General features: G+C 39.6%; 2 protein-coding genes across 2 annotated transcripts in view; both read left to right on the forward strand.

Moving 5' to 3' along the window:
* LOC306888724 (protein Aster-B-like) overlaps nucleotides 1–5904 on the forward strand; it is a 66036-nt gene extending 60132 nt beyond the window's left edge. Inside the window, exons 16-20 of the mRNA XM_079447144.1 lie at nucleotides 635–835; nucleotides 929–1019; nucleotides 1539–1646; nucleotides 5448–5568; nucleotides 5652–5904. Of these exons, the coding sequence (XP_079303270.1) occupies nucleotides 635–835; nucleotides 929–1019; nucleotides 1539–1646; nucleotides 5448–5568; nucleotides 5652–5741 (611 nt within the window). The 3' untranslated portion in view covers nucleotides 5742–5904. The remainder of the gene's footprint in view (nucleotides 1–634; nucleotides 836–928; nucleotides 1020–1538; nucleotides 1647–5447; nucleotides 5569–5651) is intronic.
* Nucleotides 5905–9480: 3576 nt separating this feature from the next.
* On the forward strand, nucleotides 9481–20379 carry LOC306888126 (uncharacterized protein). Its single transcript, XM_079446278.1, has 4 exons — nucleotides 9481–9927; nucleotides 14784–14919; nucleotides 15353–15445; nucleotides 16309–20379. The coding sequence occupies exons 1-4, from the start codon at nucleotides 9718–9720 to the stop codon at nucleotides 17649–17651; spliced, it is 1782 nt and encodes a 593-aa protein (XP_079302404.1). The 5' UTR covers nucleotides 9481–9717; the 3' UTR covers nucleotides 17652–20379.
* The last annotated feature ends 16 nt before the right edge of the window (nucleotides 20380–20395 follow it).

A 20395-nucleotide genomic window follows, 5' to 3' on the forward strand; every position in this document is an offset into this window, starting at 1 on the left:
AGAACTCATTATAATTAGTGATGCTGTCTACACTGGATGCTGTGTGGCGCGACACGACAAATCCCCGACAGAGAACTGCTGCCGCCTTCTATTTATGACATACTAACACAAATTTCAAATGATTTTCAACGGTCGCTTTGTCACGTCCAGTGTAAACAGACTTTAGCTGTTGCGGCGCGCCGTGTCCGGTGTAGACACGTTGTTACTCACCTATCGAGAAGAACCAAAGCAACCTCTGTGTCCGATTGCAGGCCTTCCCGCTCCTTGAGTTCTCTCCAGCGCTGGAAAGCTGATCCGATACACGGGCCCTACTTCTTGCCTTATCGTTCTGTAAACGTTTTCCGCTTTTGTTTGTTTTTATCCGCCATCTCTATCTTTTTGTCACTCGGCTCGGCTGTTCACTGAACGCTCTCTCCTCCACATCATGAGTAAACACACCCCTTACTGCTGATTGGCTACAAGTTTGTTTTGGTACTCTGCCCTGACTCAGTTTTCTAAAGTGTTTTTGAAAAATTACATACCCCACCTTTAAAGTTACTCCTTCTGTTGTGCAGAATGCTTTCTCACCACTAAATATTAATACCAGAATAAATAAGTATTTATTACCAGTAAATAAGTATTGCTGTTTTATCAGAACTGGAGTTAGGAAAGATGGAGGACGCTCTAATGGAAAGCCACAGACTGTCTCCTAAAGCTAAAGCAGTCAAGAACTCCACCCTAAGGCGGAGAAAAAGACCCCCCGCCCACCTGCGCACAGCCCATCTAGATGAAACCCTCAGTCCTGTGACCACACCAACAGACGAGGAGGTCATCCACCGCATCAAACATGTGGCAGGTGAGTTCATGCACATCCAAATATTATCAAACTCAAAAGATATTAGGTTTAAATTCATATGGCTGGTTGCAATTTCATGTACTCCACCCACAGGTTCCACTCAGACAAGACACATTCCTGAGCACTCGCCAGGGGGCGGGATTTTCTGCAACCTCTCTAAACCACTACTCATCATCAGCTTTGTGTAAGTAGTGCAATATTGTCTATACTCTATTAATTTATACTGATAAAGTTTTGTTTACTTTTATATATGTTTTTAAATATGACTTAGTGATTTTTTTTCTTTTTATTTTCTTTTTTTGGCTTTGTCTGTTGTGGTTGGCCCTAGGATCTGTATAAGGTACATTCCTTTACTGATGTCAAATATATATCTGTTCAGAAAATCCCATCTCTATACTGCCATCTAGTACATTTTTCTCAGTGCACCTCTATCAGTCTTATGCTGCGCTTCATTCAACGCAACGAGTCTGAATTTCCAAATTAATACTTGCATAAAGTTTCTGTGGACAATAGTAGGAATATCTCATATTTAAATTTGACTGGAATGCAGCAAATGTGGCACATTTCCTAGACTTCCTCATCTAATCTCATCGCATCACATTCACTCTACTCATCACAAGTGCAGCGTTTGTAATTGTTTTTCTTCACTGAATGTGTCCATGTGCTCTGTTTTTTAATGTGTCTGTTTGTCGTCTCTCTGCAGTCTGGTGCTACTGGTGTTTTTGAATGTGATGCTGTTCTACAAACTCTGGATGCTGGAGTATTCTGCACAAAGCCTCACCAGCTGGCAGGGCTTACACCTACATGAAAGGTACAACACATACTACAACTTCTTCACACCTACAACAATATTGAGCCAAGACCCACCCACCAACATCAAAACCCAGCCAAATGGTATTAAACTCCACCCAGAATAGTATTGAGCCACACCCACAATTGTGATCTCTTTCCACAACACCAAGACCCACCACAATAATAATGACCTCCACCCAAAGCAATATAGAGCTCCACTGACAAAGCCAAGCCACATCCACAACAGTATTGAGCCATGCCCATAATTATGAGCTCCTCCCACAGCACCAAGACCCACCCACAATGGTAATGATCTGCACCCACAACGTCAAATCACACCTATAACAATATTTCGCCATGCCCACAGTTTTGTGAGTTCCTCCCACAATATCAAGACCCACTCACTATAGATGTGTTCGACTTGAAGTGGCACTGCACAAATCGATCAAAGTTTCGATTTACAATATTATGAAACTCCACCTAGGCAAGGCAAGGCAACACTGTAAAAAAAAAAAAAAGTTGAACATTTTAAGGCAACCAACTTCCGCAGATTTTTAAGTTGGCTCAACTTTTTTTTTTTTTTTTTACAGTGAAGGCAAGTTTATTTATATAGCACATTTCCTACACTATGGTAATTGAAAGTGATTTACATAAAAGGAAGTACAATAATCATAAAAGAATAATCACAACAATAAAATGGAACTTAACTTTTTAAATGATTTAGAAATTGATTTAAAATGAATTTAAAACAGTTAAAAATAGAAAATGATTATACATAAAATACAGTGCAATCAGTTTGGACATAGCACAGTGCTCATTCAACAAATGCACAGCTAAACAGATGAGTTTTGAGTCTGCATTTAAATGTGGCTAATGTTTTAGCACATCTGATCTCTCCTGAAAGCTGATTCCAACTGTGCGCGGCATAATAGCTAAAAGCGGACTCCCCTTGTTTTTTGTGAAACCTTGGTATTTCTAAGTCAATCGATCCTAATGATCTGAGTGGTCTGTTAGTTTTATATTCAGTGAGCATATCTGCAATGTAGGTCCTATGCCATTGAGTGATTTATAAACGAGTAAAAGTACTTTACAATCCTAAATGTAACTGGAAGCCAGTGTGAGTACCTGAGGACTGGTGTGATATGCTCAGATTGTCTGGTTCTAGTCAGAATCCTGGCAGCAGTGTTCTGGATGAGCTGCAGTTGTCTAATGGTCTTCTTGGGAAGGCCGGTGAGGAGACCATTACAGTAATCCAACCTGCTGGTGATAAAGGCATGAACAAGTTTCTCCAAGTCTTGACTGGAAACAAAACATTTAATTCTTGCAATGTTTTTGAGATGATAGTATGCTGATTTAGTTACTGCTTTGACATGACTACTGAAACTAAGGTCTGTCTCCAGAATCACACCAAGATTTCTGACTTGATTTTTAGTTGTTTGACCCCTAGAGTCAAGGTATGCATTCACCTTGAGGACTTCATCTTTGTTTCCAAATGCAATGCGTTTTCTCCTTGTTTAACTGAAGAAAGTTCTGGCACATCCAACTGTTAATTTCATCAGTGCATTGGCAGAGGGAGTCAATGGGGCTGTAGTCATTTGGAGATAAGGCTAGGTAAATCTGCTTATCATCAGCATAGCTATGATAGACAATTTGGTTCTTTCTCATTATTTGACTTAGTGGGAGCATATACAGGCTAAACAGGAGCGGTGCAAGAATCGAGCCTTGTGGGACTCTGCATGTCATAGACGTCCACTTAGACTTATGCTCTCCTATACTCACATAATAACCACTCTCTTTTAAGAATGGCCTGAACCATTTAAGTACCATTCCAGAAAGCCCGACCCAGTTTTCTAGTCTCTCTAGAAGTATGTTTTGATCTACAGTGTCAAACGCAGCTCTAAGATCTAGTAGTACCAGCACTGAGATTTTGCCAGAATCAGAATTAAAGTGAATATCATTTATTATCTTAATGAGTGCAGTCTCTGTGCTGCAGTGGCGGCGCTAGGGCGGGGCTTGACAGGGCTATAGCCCCGTCAGAAACTTGTTTAGTTTCACAAGGATGATCGCCCCCCCCCCAAGGATTTCCAAATGATTTTCCTGTTTTTTTAACTCTCGGTGTCACACTCATTAACATTGAAAAATAAACATTAAAAACCTTAAAAAAGTGCCTAATATGTGGCCTATAAACAATTGATATTATGGGGGAGGGGTCAAGCAACTCAAGCAAGCAACGCACAAACTTTGCGCAAGACGGTGAACACTTAACCCCCTAGTTATTCCAGAGGCGTGCGACCTCTGACATATATAGCAATTGTAAGTCGCTTTGGATAAAAGCGTCAGCTAAATTAATAAATGTAAATGTAAATTTAATACAACAGAAAAAAAAGTAAAATATGCCTTTTTTCAAAGCTGCTGTATATAAAAAAACTGATAGCTAAAGTTTAGGCGTTCATTACTTTCTCTCAATTTAATTAGTTTTTTTTTAGCACCCCCTCTGAACTGTTAAGCCCCCCCTTAGCACCCCCAACAAAAAAATCCTAGAGCCGTCACTGCTGTGCTGTGATGCGGTCGGAAACCAGATTGAAAATTGTCCAGGTATCCATTTGAGTTTAAGTAGTTGTTCAGCTGATTAAAAACAACCTTTTCAATAATCTTGCCTATTAAAGAAAGATTTTATATTGGTCTATAGTTGCTCAATATGGTGCTATCAAGATTGCTCTTTTTCAGAAGGGGCTTAACAACTGCAGTTTTCAGGGATTTTGGGAACATCCCAGAAAGAAGTGAGGTGTTCACCACTTCTTAGAGATCTGCTTCTAAACAGTTAAGCACACTTTTGAAAAAGACGTGGGAAGTGTGTCAAGCTGGCAAGTTGACAATTTAAGGAGCTGTACTATTTCTTCCAAAACTTTGCTATCAATTGCTTCAAAAACAGACATGGTAACTTATTTTTGAAATTGCGGTCGAATCTGTCTGACCGCTGCATAACTTGAGGATGTGCTAATTGCCTTTCTGATATTATTGATTTTCTCAGAAAAGAATGAAGCAAAGTCATTGCATTTGCTGTTGGAGAGCATTTCACTGGGAATCTGACATGGGGGGTTGTTAGTCTCTCAACAGTTGCAAAAAGAGTGTGTGCGTTGTTTAAGTTACGGTTTATAAGGTTTGAGAAGGAGGTCTGTCTAGCTGTGGCTAGTTCCACATTGAAAGCATGAAGGCTGTGTTTATAGATGCTATAGTGAATTTCTAGTTTCGTCTTCCGCCACATTCGCTCAGCTTTTCTGCATTGTCTTTTCATACTCTGAACTGCTGTTGATTTTCTCCAAGGTGATTTTCTACAACAATACCAAGCCACACCCACAACAATATTAAGTCATGCCCACAATAATTTAGTCACACAAGTCACACCCACAGTTGTGATCTCCTCACAAACACCAAGACAACAATTAAGAGCTCCACCCGCAACACCAAGACCCACCCACAATAGTATTGAGCTCCACCCACAATAAGATCATGTTCCACTCACAACAACGTTTAGTCCTGCCCATAGTTATGGGCTCCTCCCACAACTTCAAAACCAAATCACAATAATTTTGAGCTCCACCCACAGCAATCAAGTCCCACCCACAATCATTAAGAATCACACAAGTCACACCCACAGTTGTGAGCTCCTCCCACAATATCCCAAGCACATGTTTGGACTGCACTCTACCCTACTGATTTTGAAATGTATTATAAGTGTCCATATAAATTCCTAAACTCACTTGACAGACCTGTGTAGATCACTGAGTAGTGGTGTTTTCGTTACCGTGCGTTTTAGCAGTAAACTGCCGCAGACACAGATGGAATGGGCACAGCTCCTGGAGTCCCAGCAGCGCTACCACGACGCTGAGCTGCAGAAATGGAGAGAGATCATTAAATCTTCAGTACTGTTATTGGATCAGGTATATTATAAGTCCACATGTACACGCTGAAGTGAGTTGATTGAGCTTGATTGTTAAATGACCGCATCTGTGTCTTCACATAGATGAAGGATTCCTTACTGAGCCTACAGAAAGGTGTGGGTCTGCGAGATTACAACTCGGACTCGGACGAGAAGAGGAGTCGATATTACTGACACTTACCCTCCAGGCCACCAGGGGGCACTGTGCAATGTAGATCCACTTATGAGAACGAAAGGCAAAAAACAAAGGGCCCAAATGTGCATGTATAACTATGCATACTAAACAAAAGAGACACTTGATAGAGACCAGAAGAAGAAGAGATGGACCACAAACTGCCATGGGTCAATCCAAGTGGACAGCAAGCCGAACAGGAAGTGGGGCCACATCTGTCCCATGGAATTGTGGGATGGCTAGAGTCCAAATGGGCTCATCACTGTTCCAGCTTTCTTTCAGGTTTTCTTTCAGAAGATGTTACTGTTTGCAGAGGAATGGAACGGACCTGAGGAAGAAAACGAGGAGCATGCTTTTTTTTTTAGCCCTCCTTTCTTTTGAAGTGTTTTTATTGGCACAAAGAATGAGGAAAATGATCTTTTAGCTTGGTTTTGACCTGTAACAGCACAGCTGCCCTGTCCCTTTTCCCGTTTGTGGGAGTTTTGCACAGAAAGCATTATGAAATCCAGTTGACTCATGCTCTAGTATCAAGGCTGGTTTCCTTGACAATTCTGCGTTAGAAAGTGTAACTAGTTTCCGCAAAAGGGCCACTTGCGCTAAAAACAGAGACCTTCAATTTCTGTGAAGCGTTAACCATTATGCTAAAGAGTTTTTGCACCAGAGAAAGACTGAAAAGGGACACCGCAGCCAGGAAGATGGATAAACATTGTTAGTTTTTGATTACTAAACTGTGATATCTCCTGATTTATTTGAAGATGAAGTAAAATATATGAATATGTTTGAAATATATACTTTATTCAAGATTTAATATATATTTCAATATATAGAGAGGTCATTGCAGATATTTATTGTTAATTTATGTACATAGAACACTTATCAAAGCTCTAGAAGGAAAGAGTTTATAATTATTAAACTGCGTTTTATTCAGTGACACGCACAAGCACGTTTGAGACGTGTTCATGTGAGCGCGTGTGTATGTCGTAAGTTGATCTGTGTCCATTTTGGCGCATGTAAGCGTGTTCGTGTGACGTTTTAAATCATTCCACTTGTACGTCTTGTGTCTTCCTCCCGGCACATGAAGCCAAACTGCCTTTTTCTTGCCCAGCAGCTCAGTCCACTGGGCATCTGTTTACACATCCGCCTGGCTTCAGAAACCGAGCGGTCAGAAAATGACCATCTAGCTCGGCCCGAACCCACACACGCATGCTTTCTCTGCTGTGGCACCATTCCTGTTTTTATTTAGCATGAGGTGAGAGTCTGGACCAGGAAGCACTGCAGGAAACGGCACTGGACTCACGTCACGTTTTAATTGAACCGATAGCCCATATTTTGCCATTTTTAAATCAGTCAAATAAAAGGAAAGTTATGTGAGGTGGCAATGACATATATATATATATATATATATATATATATTTTTTTTTTTTTTACAGAGCATAAGTGCTCTAGCCTATAAACCAAATATAGTATTTATATATGGTAGAATTTATTTATATATAACATAAAATGCAACGATTCCCTTTTATGCAGACAGAGGACAATGTAAAAAAAAAAATAAAAAAAAATCATGTGAGACGACATGAAGAGAAGCGGCACTTTACGTCCAGCCATTGTAGGACAAAGTCTGATATATGAAATATATGTTTGCTGGCACATTGCTGGTAGAATATATGATAATATTCCAGCTACAAACCACATGGTATTGTACTGAATGTATGTTTTTTTATTTTTCCCAGAAAGGAATCTGCTGTAATGTAATTTGGCGTTTTGGGGTTGGATCTTTGGAAGCCATCTTTAGTGTTGCTCTGTGCAGTGTTTGAAGCTGGCATTTTATTCCAGGATGCAGTTGAACTACTGAGATTTTAAGTTTGACAGTTTCTCCTACTGGTTTATTCACTGTTAAAAAACTTCGCTCAGTTCTAAGACTTTTATTTTGGCATTAGAGTGCATATGTATATGTTGGGTGTGTATTCTGCAATATGGATTTGATTTCTCTTTTTTCATTATGTGTGTTTTTAGAAAAGAAGAATTGCTCATGGTTTGGTATTTTAGAACTGAAAATGAAATCACTGTCACAATCATGTTCACTGTACTGTATGTGTGTAAGTGTGTGTGAACGCCACATGTGAAATTAAATTTGTTTTCTTTGTGGACCACCCATTTTCTTCTGCTACACAAGTAAACTTATACTGACTCCACCAGAGCAAAAAAAAAAAAGATAATTAACCCTCAGCCTGATTGTTTTGCTCATATACAGTGACTTCTCGTGATGTATCTGACCAAAGATTTGAGTTTGCATTTTGCAACTGAGAAATGTGTTGCCATTATTAGAGATTTGGCTTTTGAAATTATGTTGAGCATTTGTGATCAAGTATTCAGACAAAAGACACACTGTTCTAAATTCTATTTCAAATTGTCATATCATACTCCATTCATTAGACTGTGCTATGGGGGTGTAGTGTCCACTGATGTCATTTCCACTGTAGCTGTGCTGTAGTTCCATGATCGAAAAGACAACTGTATCCAGCGACAAACCGTCTCACAAATCAACTGTTTTATTTTCTTGAAAGTGTACTGATTGATTTCTGTTGATGTCCATTTATGACATCCCATAACTTGGTGTAGCAGTGACTTACTGTATTTTTTCTTCTTCTTTTTAGAGCTGTTTTTTTATCTCTAGACCAGGCTGATTTGTACATGTTTCCATATGCACTGTATGTATAAGACACTATGTGCAGTGTTCACTGAAATAGGAAGCAGAACTGTGCTGTGCACAGTTTTCCCTTTTTCCAACAAATTTGTCTAATCGAGACTCAGTGGCTCTCTGATCTATGTGAAGTAGACAGATTACAAATAATAAGACGAATAAAAAACAACACTGGGAAAATGCTTTGTGATTTTTATGACTTTGTGATCTCAAATTACAGTGATTCCGCAGTATGCTGATATCACAGGCAATTGCATTATGCTTTTGGGAGTTTGCCTGTAGCGGAGACGAAGCGTTTAACAACTCATTAAAAAGAAATTTCAATATGTTCAATACAACAGAGAACTATCACGCTAAGGTGCACTATCCTGTCTAACCACCAGATAGAGACATAACCCAGTTATTTCATTACGTAATGTCCAGATGCATAAATATATCTAGACGTATCCAGCTTGCACCAGCCTTGCGTTTTAAAAAGATTAAATACAGATTTGTTTTGTTGAAATATCAATATTAGGTTTATGCGGTGCTTACTGAGAAAAACGCATTCACGTAAAAAAAAAACAAGGCTATATAATTCCTATAAAACTATTTTTTATATATATATTTCAATAATATATAATATTTCAAAAATAATGTGGTGGAAATGAATGACGGCTTCAATCGCGCTCCAGTTCAAACACTAGGAAAGCCTAGGCTATATCTTATGTCACAGCCAACAAACCCGACATATTTGCCAAGTATTCATTAATTATCCTTATTAAGTCACCCACGCGTGAATGTTCGCGTCTTCTGAGCTGTCAGTCGGTCGCACCAGACAAATTAATATTCTCAGCGTCCATTCATCCGTCTATGGTTGAGCGCACGATGACCCGCTATGGTCTGCATGCAAATGAAGCTACGGGGGTCTGACCAATTAGAGTGTGGGAAATCTACGAGAGGGCGGTGACTGAGAGCTTTCAACCAATCACAACGGACAGGGTGGAATATTCTAATGAGCAGGGAACACTCGATGTAGAGCAATGTGAGGGGCGTGAGGGGAAGATTCAAAACTGAGATACCCAAATATTGTCCGCCCGCAGCAATATGCGTAACAGAGACGCGCGTTAGGGGAAAACGCTCCAAACTAAATGGGAATTGTCTCTTTTGAACGTGATAAACGTCCACAGCTGTAGCAGAAGCAGGCTGACGCAGATCATATTGAAAGATTGATTGCTTTTGTTCTGCTGGGAAAGGTGACGAGCATCCTGCTGGACCTCTGGATTCCTCTGAAGATGGAAGAAGAGCGCAGTCGGAATAAAGAGCGTCTGGAGGCCAGTTTGGCGTGGCTGTGTGAGCTGGAGATACTGAAGCAGCGGCAGGAGAGTCTGGTCCTCGGCGCCCTGTCCCTCGGGGACTCCGTGCCGGGATGCCCCGCTTGGGGTGATGTGGGTCCGGCCCGCAGCAGCAGAGCGCAGGAGCAGCTCACTTTAAGACGACAGCTGGTAGGTGCGACATGTTCACTGATGAAAACCATGCTTTTAAAAAGTGTGGATATTCGGAAAGTGTTGTGAAAAGTTTATAAATGACGAGGAATAACGTGCCAGTCAGCCCTGTTATTATTGTTCAAGTCATGTGTGCAAGAGCGCACAAACACAAGAAGCTTGTTACTTTTTGGTGTTACATAATTGACACGAAAACTGCAGTGTGCCGTTATATATTTTATAACACCAATATGCCGTTATAATGCCATTAACGCAAGCAGTTGTGCAGCATAATTAAAGGCTATTTCCTTCCACAGCAAGTGTATGTTTTTTGACTGTGATTGATGTGCACTTGGAAAAAGGGGCGGGGTCTGCAGACATTTAACTATCCATTGTTCGTTTCGCGTGGATTTACCAATTCCTACTTTATCTAACGAAATATCAAGCCTTTCATTTCTTTAACTGCAATTTTTTTTTTATTAATGTTTCTTTGTCTATAATTATATTATATTATATTATATTATATTATATTATATTATATTATATTATATTATATTATATTATATTATGCATGACCCTGGGCCACAAAACAAGTCATAAGTCGCTGGGGTATATTTGTAGCAATAGCCAAAAATACATTGTATGGGTCAAAATGATCGATCTTTCTATTATTCCAAAAAACATTAGGATATTAAGTAAAGATCCTGTTCCATGAAGATATTTTGTAAATTCCCTGCCGTAAATATATCAAAACTTAACTTTTGATTAGTGATATGCATTGCTCAGAACTTCATTTGGACAACTTTAAAGGCTTTTTTTTTTTTTTTTTTGCACCCTCAGATTCCAGATTTTCAAATTGTTGTATCTCAGCCAAATATTGTCCTATCATAACAAACCATACATGAATGGAAAGCTTATTTATTCATGGAGTATAAATCTCAATTTTTTTTAAAAAATGGCCCTTATCACTGGTTTTGTGGTCCAGGGTCACAATATTATCTTATATTATATTACTGTTGTTTTTTGGTTTTAATTATTATTACAGTTATAGCTTTAAACAAGTCTTGTATATCGCTGATGAACACCAGGAGATTTTTTTTAATTTGTTTTTATTTTATCTGTATTCCGTGTTCATATCTAGCTGGGGAGGCATAGTGTTTATCAAAGTAATACAGTATTTATAAACTAACAGAGCGCGTGGTCCCTCCTGTGCTTTTATTGCCTGTCCATCAGTATGTGTGCCTCAGGGTCAGGACCTCACTCTAACTCAGTTTTCCACGAAGGCCCCGTGAAAAGGCGGTGAGAGAAATCAAATAAGCAGCAGTCTCTCTCTCCCCAGAGTTTCTCCCCCCATAGATGGATCAGACAAAAGGCGCATGGAGCGGAATATTAATGAGTCAGACTCTCTTGGGACGGGCGGGTGAGCTCGAGACGCATCACCCAAATGAGCTGTCAGCGGCCACCGGAAAACATTCTTCAATCTGCAGACTGACGAGAGATTCTCATGTAGCCTTTCACTCAGGCTCTGTTAGGGGTGGGAATCTGATTTCGATTCTGGTATCATGATGCGATTCCAAAACGATTCTACTTTTTGTTTCAATGGATGAATGAATATACTGACTATGAATACCACATTTATTTTATTCATCTATCTATCCATCTATCAGCCAGTTTTGTGTTCCTGACTGATTTAAACTGCAGCTGTTAATTAACCAGTTATAGAAAGACAATCAGATTTGATCTCTTCAGGCTGTAGTGATTATGGAGTTCGGTGCAGTGTTCACACAGCCCTGTGGGTAACATGTAATTACATATGCACCCTATAATTATATAATTAGCAATGTAACCGGGTGAAATCCAACATCTCATCCCAGCTGTTTCATGTCAATCTGTGTGCTTTAAACCAGTTTGCCACACTATAGATCTGTTTGTAGTTCAGCTTTGTAGTTGAGAACCCAGCAGTGTTTGCATTATAGTAGCTCATTTGTACATACAACATCTGTTCAAACGAACTACATCAACCCTCAAGGCCAAAGTTTCCCTGCTGTACTATTGGATGTGTGCTTCAGAAATTAATTAGTGCAGTTTAGTGATGTATTTTGTACTTTAGGAGTGTTAGACTGATGTGATGATATAGTGGGGGCAGGGTGATGTGTGTGTGTGTGTGTGTGTGTGTGTGTGTGATGGGGGTGCTGGGTGTGTCCCATTTTGGCACATTAAAGGCAAGGCATTCACGGCAGCCAGATAATGAGAGTACACATGCAGCCTGATCTCCCTCAGGTCCTGTCTGTTTCTCTGATAATCAAATAGACTACTGCCTTCTGCGTGCTTTTGTGCATCAGGCCTTTGAGTGTGAGACACAGAAGCAGGTGATCCATCACGCCGTCTCACGATGGTTAATCGTGAAGCTGAATCAAAGATCTCCAAGGGAACATGAGACGAGGTTGAGTTATAGGCTTCACAGAGAATAGCCAATATTAGCTTTAAAATCATCACGACTGGATCATGTTTTCAGTGTGGTGTTTGCTTGTGGTCTTTGTTCACATCTGGCAGTCCTGCTCCACTCTCACTGTCCTCCTCCTCTGTTTTCCAGTTCTATACTTGTCATTTTTCTCATGTGCTTGAGCTTTGACCTCAGCTAAACCACGTTGCCATGGTTTTGTATGAGCGATTCTAAGAACAATTATAATTTGTTGCAGGAAAAACACAAGAATTGGTCTCAAATCTCAGAACATTTTAACTTAGCTCTGATGCAGTCGTCCAATGTCGCAAATAGAATTTCAGAGAGGCTTCTGCTTTTTGAAATCCAATTTGCTGTAATTGATTTTAAACTGCATTAGGTTCATTTTAAGTATGTGGAAAGAGCCAAATCAGTCGTATCATCAAATGCTCTGCTTTCTCTAGTGAGTAGGTGCCTTAGGCCTAAGAATACCTTCACAAGGTAATTTGATTCTAAACTTTATTTATTTGTTTGTTTGTTTAAACAATACAACTGAAAAATAAAGTAAAATAAAAATTAATTTACACACTTAAAGGATTAGTTCAACCTTGTAAAGTCTGAAATATTATATAATAGTAAAAAAAATATATGTATATATATATATATTTAGATGGAATAGTTCATTGAACTTTTAGAAAACATATTTTTAAAAAGTATTTTAAAAACATTTTACATTAAATTATGCTTTTATGGCTTTTGAATAATGACAATATGGATTTCACCCTCAAGGAGAGGAAAAAAACAACAATTTTATTCAAAGACCTGATATTTTTTTATGACCAAAAATTAAGATGAAATTTTGATAGCTTGTAATGTTAATCAGATTTTTAAAACAATATAACAGACTACTTACATAGAATGCATATACATTTTAGGTGACACTCCCAATAATATGTCTTAGTAAAATTATCTACAAATGCTTAGTTTTTTCTCTGTAGTTTTTATTGTAGGGTGCAAAGCATATGGGCTCATCCAATGCACTACAACGATGAGTGAGAGATGAACACATTAACATTCCTCAAAAGCCTTATGGATCGTATTTGTTGCTTTGATTTTAACCTGATCTTTCAAAAAGAAGAAAAAAAGAGGTATAATCAAGTAAACCTGTATTACCGTACACCATGGCAAGCCTCCATGTTACATTAACCCAAACTATTCCATACATATCTTAAACATCGCCTGACTCAACCGAAATTGTTGTAAATCCATTGAAAAATTGTATGCTGAATATGAAATGCATTAGCGTGTACCTAAAATCTTCTCATTCTTGCCAGTCTGTTTCTCACATCTGTCTTGGATCTGTGCACCCAAACATTGGTTTTGTCATCATTATACCCTTTGTTATGGAAAATAATAAGTAGAGAAAAACACTGAACTGTAAATAGAGAAAGCGGTTAAAATAATGAGCCAAGCTAAACCACCTTTGCGTCATTCACCAGCAAAATATAACAAAAAAAACAAAATACACTCTGAGTGGTGATTCAGGCCAGGTGTAGAACATTTGGACAAAATCTGGACAAACTAAACCATGAATAAAACTAAAATAAACCCCAGACTCAGACGTCATTAAACACAGGTTCACTTGCAACATGGTGCCAACCACAGTGTGTTTTGATAGTTGAATTATTAGCTGCCGAGAGCATGAAACTAGGTCCTGAAACAAAACCAGAACCACAGGATCAAAAAATAGCATGTGCAACAGTATCTCTCCCATCTTTGGTAAATTATTGATGTTCCAGGTTTGGTGCATTTGGCGTTGACTTACATAACTACTGGCAGTGGTGCGCACGAGCACACACTACACGGGTTATGTGCACGCAAAAAACACATGTGCTGCTACATGCTTGAAGCTGTCTATCCAAGCCACCTTACATCTGTTTGTTGTCACACAAAATCTGATTATTCTAATGTAAATGTATGACATATCATTACTGTTTTATGTCTGTTTTTTTTATTTATGCAAAAAAAAAGAAAACAGTTCATGGGGCTGTAAAATCACTGATTTCCAACCTTTTCAAATATTAAAGGTTCAATCGTGTTTTATGCAGTGAGGCTGAGGAGGAGTAACGGCAATCTGGGACAGAGGTTAATATGGACCCCTAAGTGCAAAATGTCCCATATTATACTGATGCACCCTCAGCTAATATAGTATATGTATGCATGTATTTGTATGCCCGTTATTGTATTTGTATTGTGTTATTGCATTCCTGTAGCTCGGACAGTAACACATTAGCGCTCCCAATTCCAAGCTCACAGGTTTGATTCTTAGGAAGTGCATGAACTGATAAATGTATACCGTGATTGCAAAAGTGTCTGCCAAATGCATTAATGTAAATCCAGTTGCCTTCAGTATTGACTGTTGTGTCCTACCCTGCAGAACCGACTCCAGGGTGCCCCCAGCCTGCTGATGCTGGCTCTGCGACAGCAGCTCAGTGAGTTCAGGTTGGATACAGGACTCACGTGTGAGCAGAATAAAGAGGAGGATTTGGACAGTCCCAGTGCTTCAAGCTCAGGTACTCCACCACTCTATGAATAATTTATTCCTAATAGTGTTCTACAAAACTGTTGGCCAATACTGATGTCAGATACTTATTTTATTTTATTTTTTGTTATAGTTGATTATATAATAGATAAGATGGCCAACATTAAAAATATACAGGCTCCTATATTTTGTTTTGTGTTCCTATTAAAGTTCTGATCTCTTTATCTACTTCCAGCACCAACATAATCGGGATTATACTGATCATTTACCAGTTTAGTCACTGATATATTGTGCACACCTAGTTATGCAACGATCTGGCATTTGTGTTAGAAAATGTGTTGCCATCATGTAAAGTTATTTAGTAATAGTTGGCAAATTGATTATGTTAACATACATCAGTGAAAACAGTGAAAGCTAATAAATGATAAATGGATATAATTTTTCGACTTATCTCGATCCCTCAGGGTTTTATGAGCAAAGTGAAAGTCTGTCTCCTACACTTCGTTCCTATTCCTCACCAAACCTCAGTGTCTCCTGTCACAGGCCCAGATCTGTGGGTTAGTGTTTCCTTTAATCATATTTTACATCTAAACTTGTGGTCTTGATAATATAATTCTTACTTTCTTTCCTTTACAGTATAAAAGTTCCTGCAATAAAACATAAGCCAGGGTTGCCAGGTCTGGTAATCGAAACACCCCAATGGCTACCCCAATAGCCATATAGCCAATAGCCAATAAATAAAAGCCCAAAACTAGCCCAATGACCCAATCCCAAATATCAAAATTCTAAATATGCCAGATCCCAGCCTAAAATACATATTTTACAGTCAGTGTTATCACTATAGTACAACATTTGCTTTTATCTCGCATTTGATTACTTATTTTTTGGTAGAGGGTGCAGACTTTCTTCAAGTGTTCTACCTTTTGGATTTTTTTTTGTCTGCGCACCTCTTTTGGACTGATTTGAAGGCGCTGTGAGTTCTTGGCTATTATTCAGTTATTCTAATCACAGTAATCATAAACAATCTGTTTTCATAATAGAGCTCTCAGGAGCTTAAAGGCTTCCTACCAGTGCCCCTCGTTCACAAAACCCATCATCTGGCACAGTTTTATCATTAGTATAATATAAAATGGGTGAAAATATTTAAATACAAGTCTTTTAGGCAAATATAATTTATGCAATATGTCAAACCTTTAACCCTCGGGAAAACAATCCACTCATAGCAACAGTTTAAAAGTACCCCAGTTTCACTGGAAAACCGCAGACGTGGCAACCCTGATATTACCCTATAGCTGCCTTTAAAGAAGGCTGTCTTTTGCAAGTGGATCATCATACTTGACTAACCTTGGTATCATAAAGTTTGAAAACTGCTGTTGTTAAGAAATAGTTTTATTTCTTATAAGTCATTTATTTCTCACAGATGCCTACATGCTGGACTGGGAGGGTCATATGGAGCCCACAGTACATGCCACCATGCCCCGCTCATTTTCTGCCCCGTACCCCCCACTGGAGGGTATTGCCGAGGGAATAGAGGAGGATGAAGAAGACGAAGAAAGCCCTCAGTGGGCTACAGATCAGATAGCTGATGAAAGCCTGACTCCAGAGATGAGCCTCACTTCTGATACTGAGGCAGATCCTGCATTGAAGATAGAAGATGGCCCTATGGAAGAAGATATCCAGCAGGCAATGCGTGTGGAGACCTACATCCTGGGACTCCTGCAGCGACGACACCTCAGATCTCCAGCAGAACTCAACTGTGATCCCGATCAGTGGCATGACTTACACACATATCAACCCAGTTACCCACAGCTTGACCAATCGGAATGGCATGAATGGGCAACTCTCTCTGAGGAAGAGATTGAGCGTGAATCCCAAGATGGATATTACATGAACCTTCCCAGTGCCCAAGCTGGACCAACTTCCCTTAGCAGTGAGGAGCCAGAATCCTCCTTGGAAATGGATCAGTATGGAGTCGAAGAAGTCTACACCAGCAGCAACGACTCCCCTCGGCATCAACCGGTTTACATCAAACGCCGTCCCACAATGTCAAACACCATGAAACCCCACATTCACACCTGCTGCAATCACACCTGCATACCTACGTTGTCAACTCCCGAATCCTGTGAACAACACCACCCCATTCCATCCCAAAAGTGGGCCCTTCTTCGATCCCTAGCCAGAAGGAGTCCAGAGGAAAGGTGGACAACTCTAGGAGAAAGACAAACCAAGTCGACCATCCACTCTCGGTCAGAGGACTGTTGCGTTTCTCAAGGATGGACCGCCCAACCGGAGCACAAATACTATACGGTGGGACAGGACATTGGCAGGCATCATAGTGACGAATTTTATCCATCTAATCAGCGGCTGTGGTGCTCCTCGGCAGATCTCAGCCCAGAAGAAGATGAGGCGATATTCAGAGAAGATGTGCATGAATTCAGACTAAATCAGTTACCCGCCAAACGCACAAGTGTTCAGTTCGTGGAGCAGGAACAGAGGGTGCAAGAGTCCACTACTGCACTGACCGATGGGTCCGACTCCAGTCTGAGCGAGACTTTCTCTCCGGGAACCAGTTCGGTGTCCAGTGACTCAGATGAGAGCGGAGGGCTGGTCTGGCCTCAGCAACTACCCCCTCGCTTGCCCCCGTCCCCCTCTTCTTCGCAGAATCCCTCCAGTGCTGTGGTCAAGATTAAAGCCTCGCATGCGCTCAAAAAGAAGATCATGCGATTTCGTTCAGGCTCTCTCAAACTCATGACCACGGTCTGAGTCTGGCCATGAACATCTCTGCCTATTTATATTTTAAATTCATTTTAGAGCTTTACGTAATACGCTTACATTATACGTGACACATACTGAATACTGTTTCCAGGTCCAAGCCTTTACTCAAATTTACTCAAGCCTTTGTTTCAAATGAGAATACTGTCCCAACAGCTATTTATGAGTACTCATTTATAGTACACCTTTAAGCTAAGCTTTTAAAAACTCACAGTGTACAATCTCCGGCCTCAAATTATGGCTATCAATATTTTAATTATTTAGAAAAAAGGTTTGAGGTTAGGATCATGGGTTTTCTGTAGTTCTACAGCACACTGTGGGTGTATATTAGCACCGTTTGTTGCAAGCTTTTGGGATCTGATAGAGAGTTTGGACTTGGAAACTGTGACGTAATGTCAGACTCCAGATTTACACCTGTTTATTAAAGGGGTCATTGGATGCAAAATTCACTTTACAAGTTTTTTGAACATAAATTTGTGTTGGAAGTGTGTGTACACATGCATCCTATAATGATAAAAATCCACCCAGTGTTTTTTTAAAAATCTCTATTTTAAAATTCCCTTTCTCAAATCAGGCTGTTCTGAGACTCCTGCCAGAATGATGTAGTTCTGTACAGTCCACTCCCACGATAGATGATTGACGGCCGTCTTACCTTAGACCCACCCTGAGTGAGCTGAGAGCTGTCCGCCTCCGGTGCAGGGGAAGACAAGATGTCTCTGATTAAGCGATTGAGGCGTTTTGTTGTTGAATGTAATAATGAATAAAGCAGTCGTCATTTACTCCCGACATCTGAGCCTCTGAAGGCGCAGAGAGTTAACGTTACTTTCGCTTTGAAGTGAATGCACCGATCCCGATCTACATAAATGCTTCTATATCCGTGCGGATCATTCTTGATCCAGCTTCATCTACAGAGGAAGTGAGTATAAGGGTTTTTATGAATCTTTGCAAATCGCCTTTCCTAATAATGTGCTAGTTAGCCAGTTTCATGGCTAAAGTCTCTTTTTACTGCTGGTCACCCCAGGGAAGAGATGGGGCGTGGTCAGCAGAGCTCATTAGCATTTAAAGTAACATGGACTAAAAAAGAGCGTGCTGAAAACAGAGCTTATTTTGACAGAAGGTGTTTTTTTACACTACCATTGAGAAATTTTAACCAAAGTTTGTTATAAACTTTTCATTAAGACCCTAAAGAATCATATCAATTTGTGGAAAATGGGCATCCGATGACCACTTTAATCCATCCTCAGTTTTATTTATTTTTTTCAGAAGCATCTTGCTTTCCTGATTTTCACCTCTGGGATTTTTGCATCTTTCTTCTTGTTAATAAAAGATTTGATGTGACGCAACGACAAGATACAAAGCAAACCCACTAAGGTGAAACCCACCAACCTAATATGACTACTGTATTTGTTCATGGATTAGTTTGTCCAAAAATGAAGATTCTGGCATAATTTACTCACCCTCATGTCATGCCAAACCTGTATGACTTTCTTATATGGAGCACAAAAGGATCACATTGTATTTTGTCCATACAACTTTGTCCAAAGTCAATGGTCACCAAAACTGTTTGATCACCAACATTCTTTAAAATATTTCTTCTGCATTAATTATCATGAAAGTCATACAGGTTTGGAACGACATGAAGGTGAGTAAATGACAGAATTTACATTTTTGGGTGAACTATTGACATTTTTGCGTGAACTATACCTTTAAGAAGGACTGTGGGCCTGTAATGTTTTTAAATCACTTCCTTCAGCTTCAAGTTCTCAGGCATGCTCATAAATCTCTATCTTTTCAACAATACTGCTATATATTTTAGCTTTTCCCTACTAAATAAAGCCATTTTAAGATCACTGTTTTCTTAATTAGAGAAAAGACAATGAAATGGAGGGAGGAGGCAATGTGAGAAGAGAGAGTTAAACAGGATCAGGAAATGACCTTGAGCCAGGACTTGAACTCAGGTCACCTGAAGAGTGTGGTCCACAAGGCCGTTTTAACACTACGCTGCTAATGATGACGTCTTGTTGTCCACTATGTAATGCAGAATGAGAATATTTTGTCTGGGAATATTTTCTCTTTCAACAAGCAAACAGGAATTACTAGGAACTCAGAGCAATCTGCAGCATGAAGAGAGATGTTTGTTCACCTGGAATTGATTCTCATTAGCTTAGCATTTTAAAGGGGCAATTTTCACGACTGATCTCACACACACACACACACACACACACACACACACACACGGCAGGATGTGCCTGGGCTAATGGAGGCATCCTTATCAGTACTACGTACCACTTTGCCTGCCATGTCCCAGGTGTTGTCTCTAGTTTGCACATGCGTTATCCATTTATAAGAATGAAGTAAGCTTGATGAATATTTTGTAGCATGTTTGTTAAAACGCATTTGTAGTGTACTGAAAAATTTTCAACATTTATAGTAATTGGTTAGTATTTATATTTTATGAATTTTGATATCACATAGCTTCTTTACTGGCGCCACCTAGTGCATTGGAGGACTTGGGATATTTCATTTTCTTGCTGCTACACAGCCAAAGCCCCTTACCTGTGTTGTACAGTGGAAAAACATTCCAGTGTGGAGTGTATTAAAATATGCCTTGCCTGAACCTTTTCTGATTTCATGCTCACAGTGTATTTTAGAGATTTTCATGTGGTCTTGAAAATGTGCCTGCTCATTGCATGTTGTAAATAAACTCTTATTCATAGTCGTCTTATTCATAGTGT

This window comes from Barbus barbus (genome assembly GCF_936440315.1).
Source record: "Barbus barbus genome assembly, chromosome: 22".
Lineage (NCBI taxonomy): Eukaryota > Metazoa > Chordata > Actinopteri > Cypriniformes > Cyprinidae > Barbus > Barbus barbus.

Bases quoted from the DNA above. Each gene is read 5' to 3' on its own strand.
- LOC306888126 (XM_079446278.1), top strand. From the start codon at position 9,718: ATGGAAGAAGAGCGCAGTCGGAATAAAGAGCGTCTGGAGGCCAGTTTG. The intron at 14,920-15,352 runs GTACTCCACCAC...TCGATCCCTCAG, and splicing joins TCCCAGTGCTTCAAGCTCAG to GGTTTTATGAGCAAAGTGAA. The intron at 15,446-16,308 runs GTTAGTGTTTCC...TATTTCTCACAG, and splicing joins TCACAGGCCCAGATCTGTGG to ATGCCTACATGCTGGACTGG.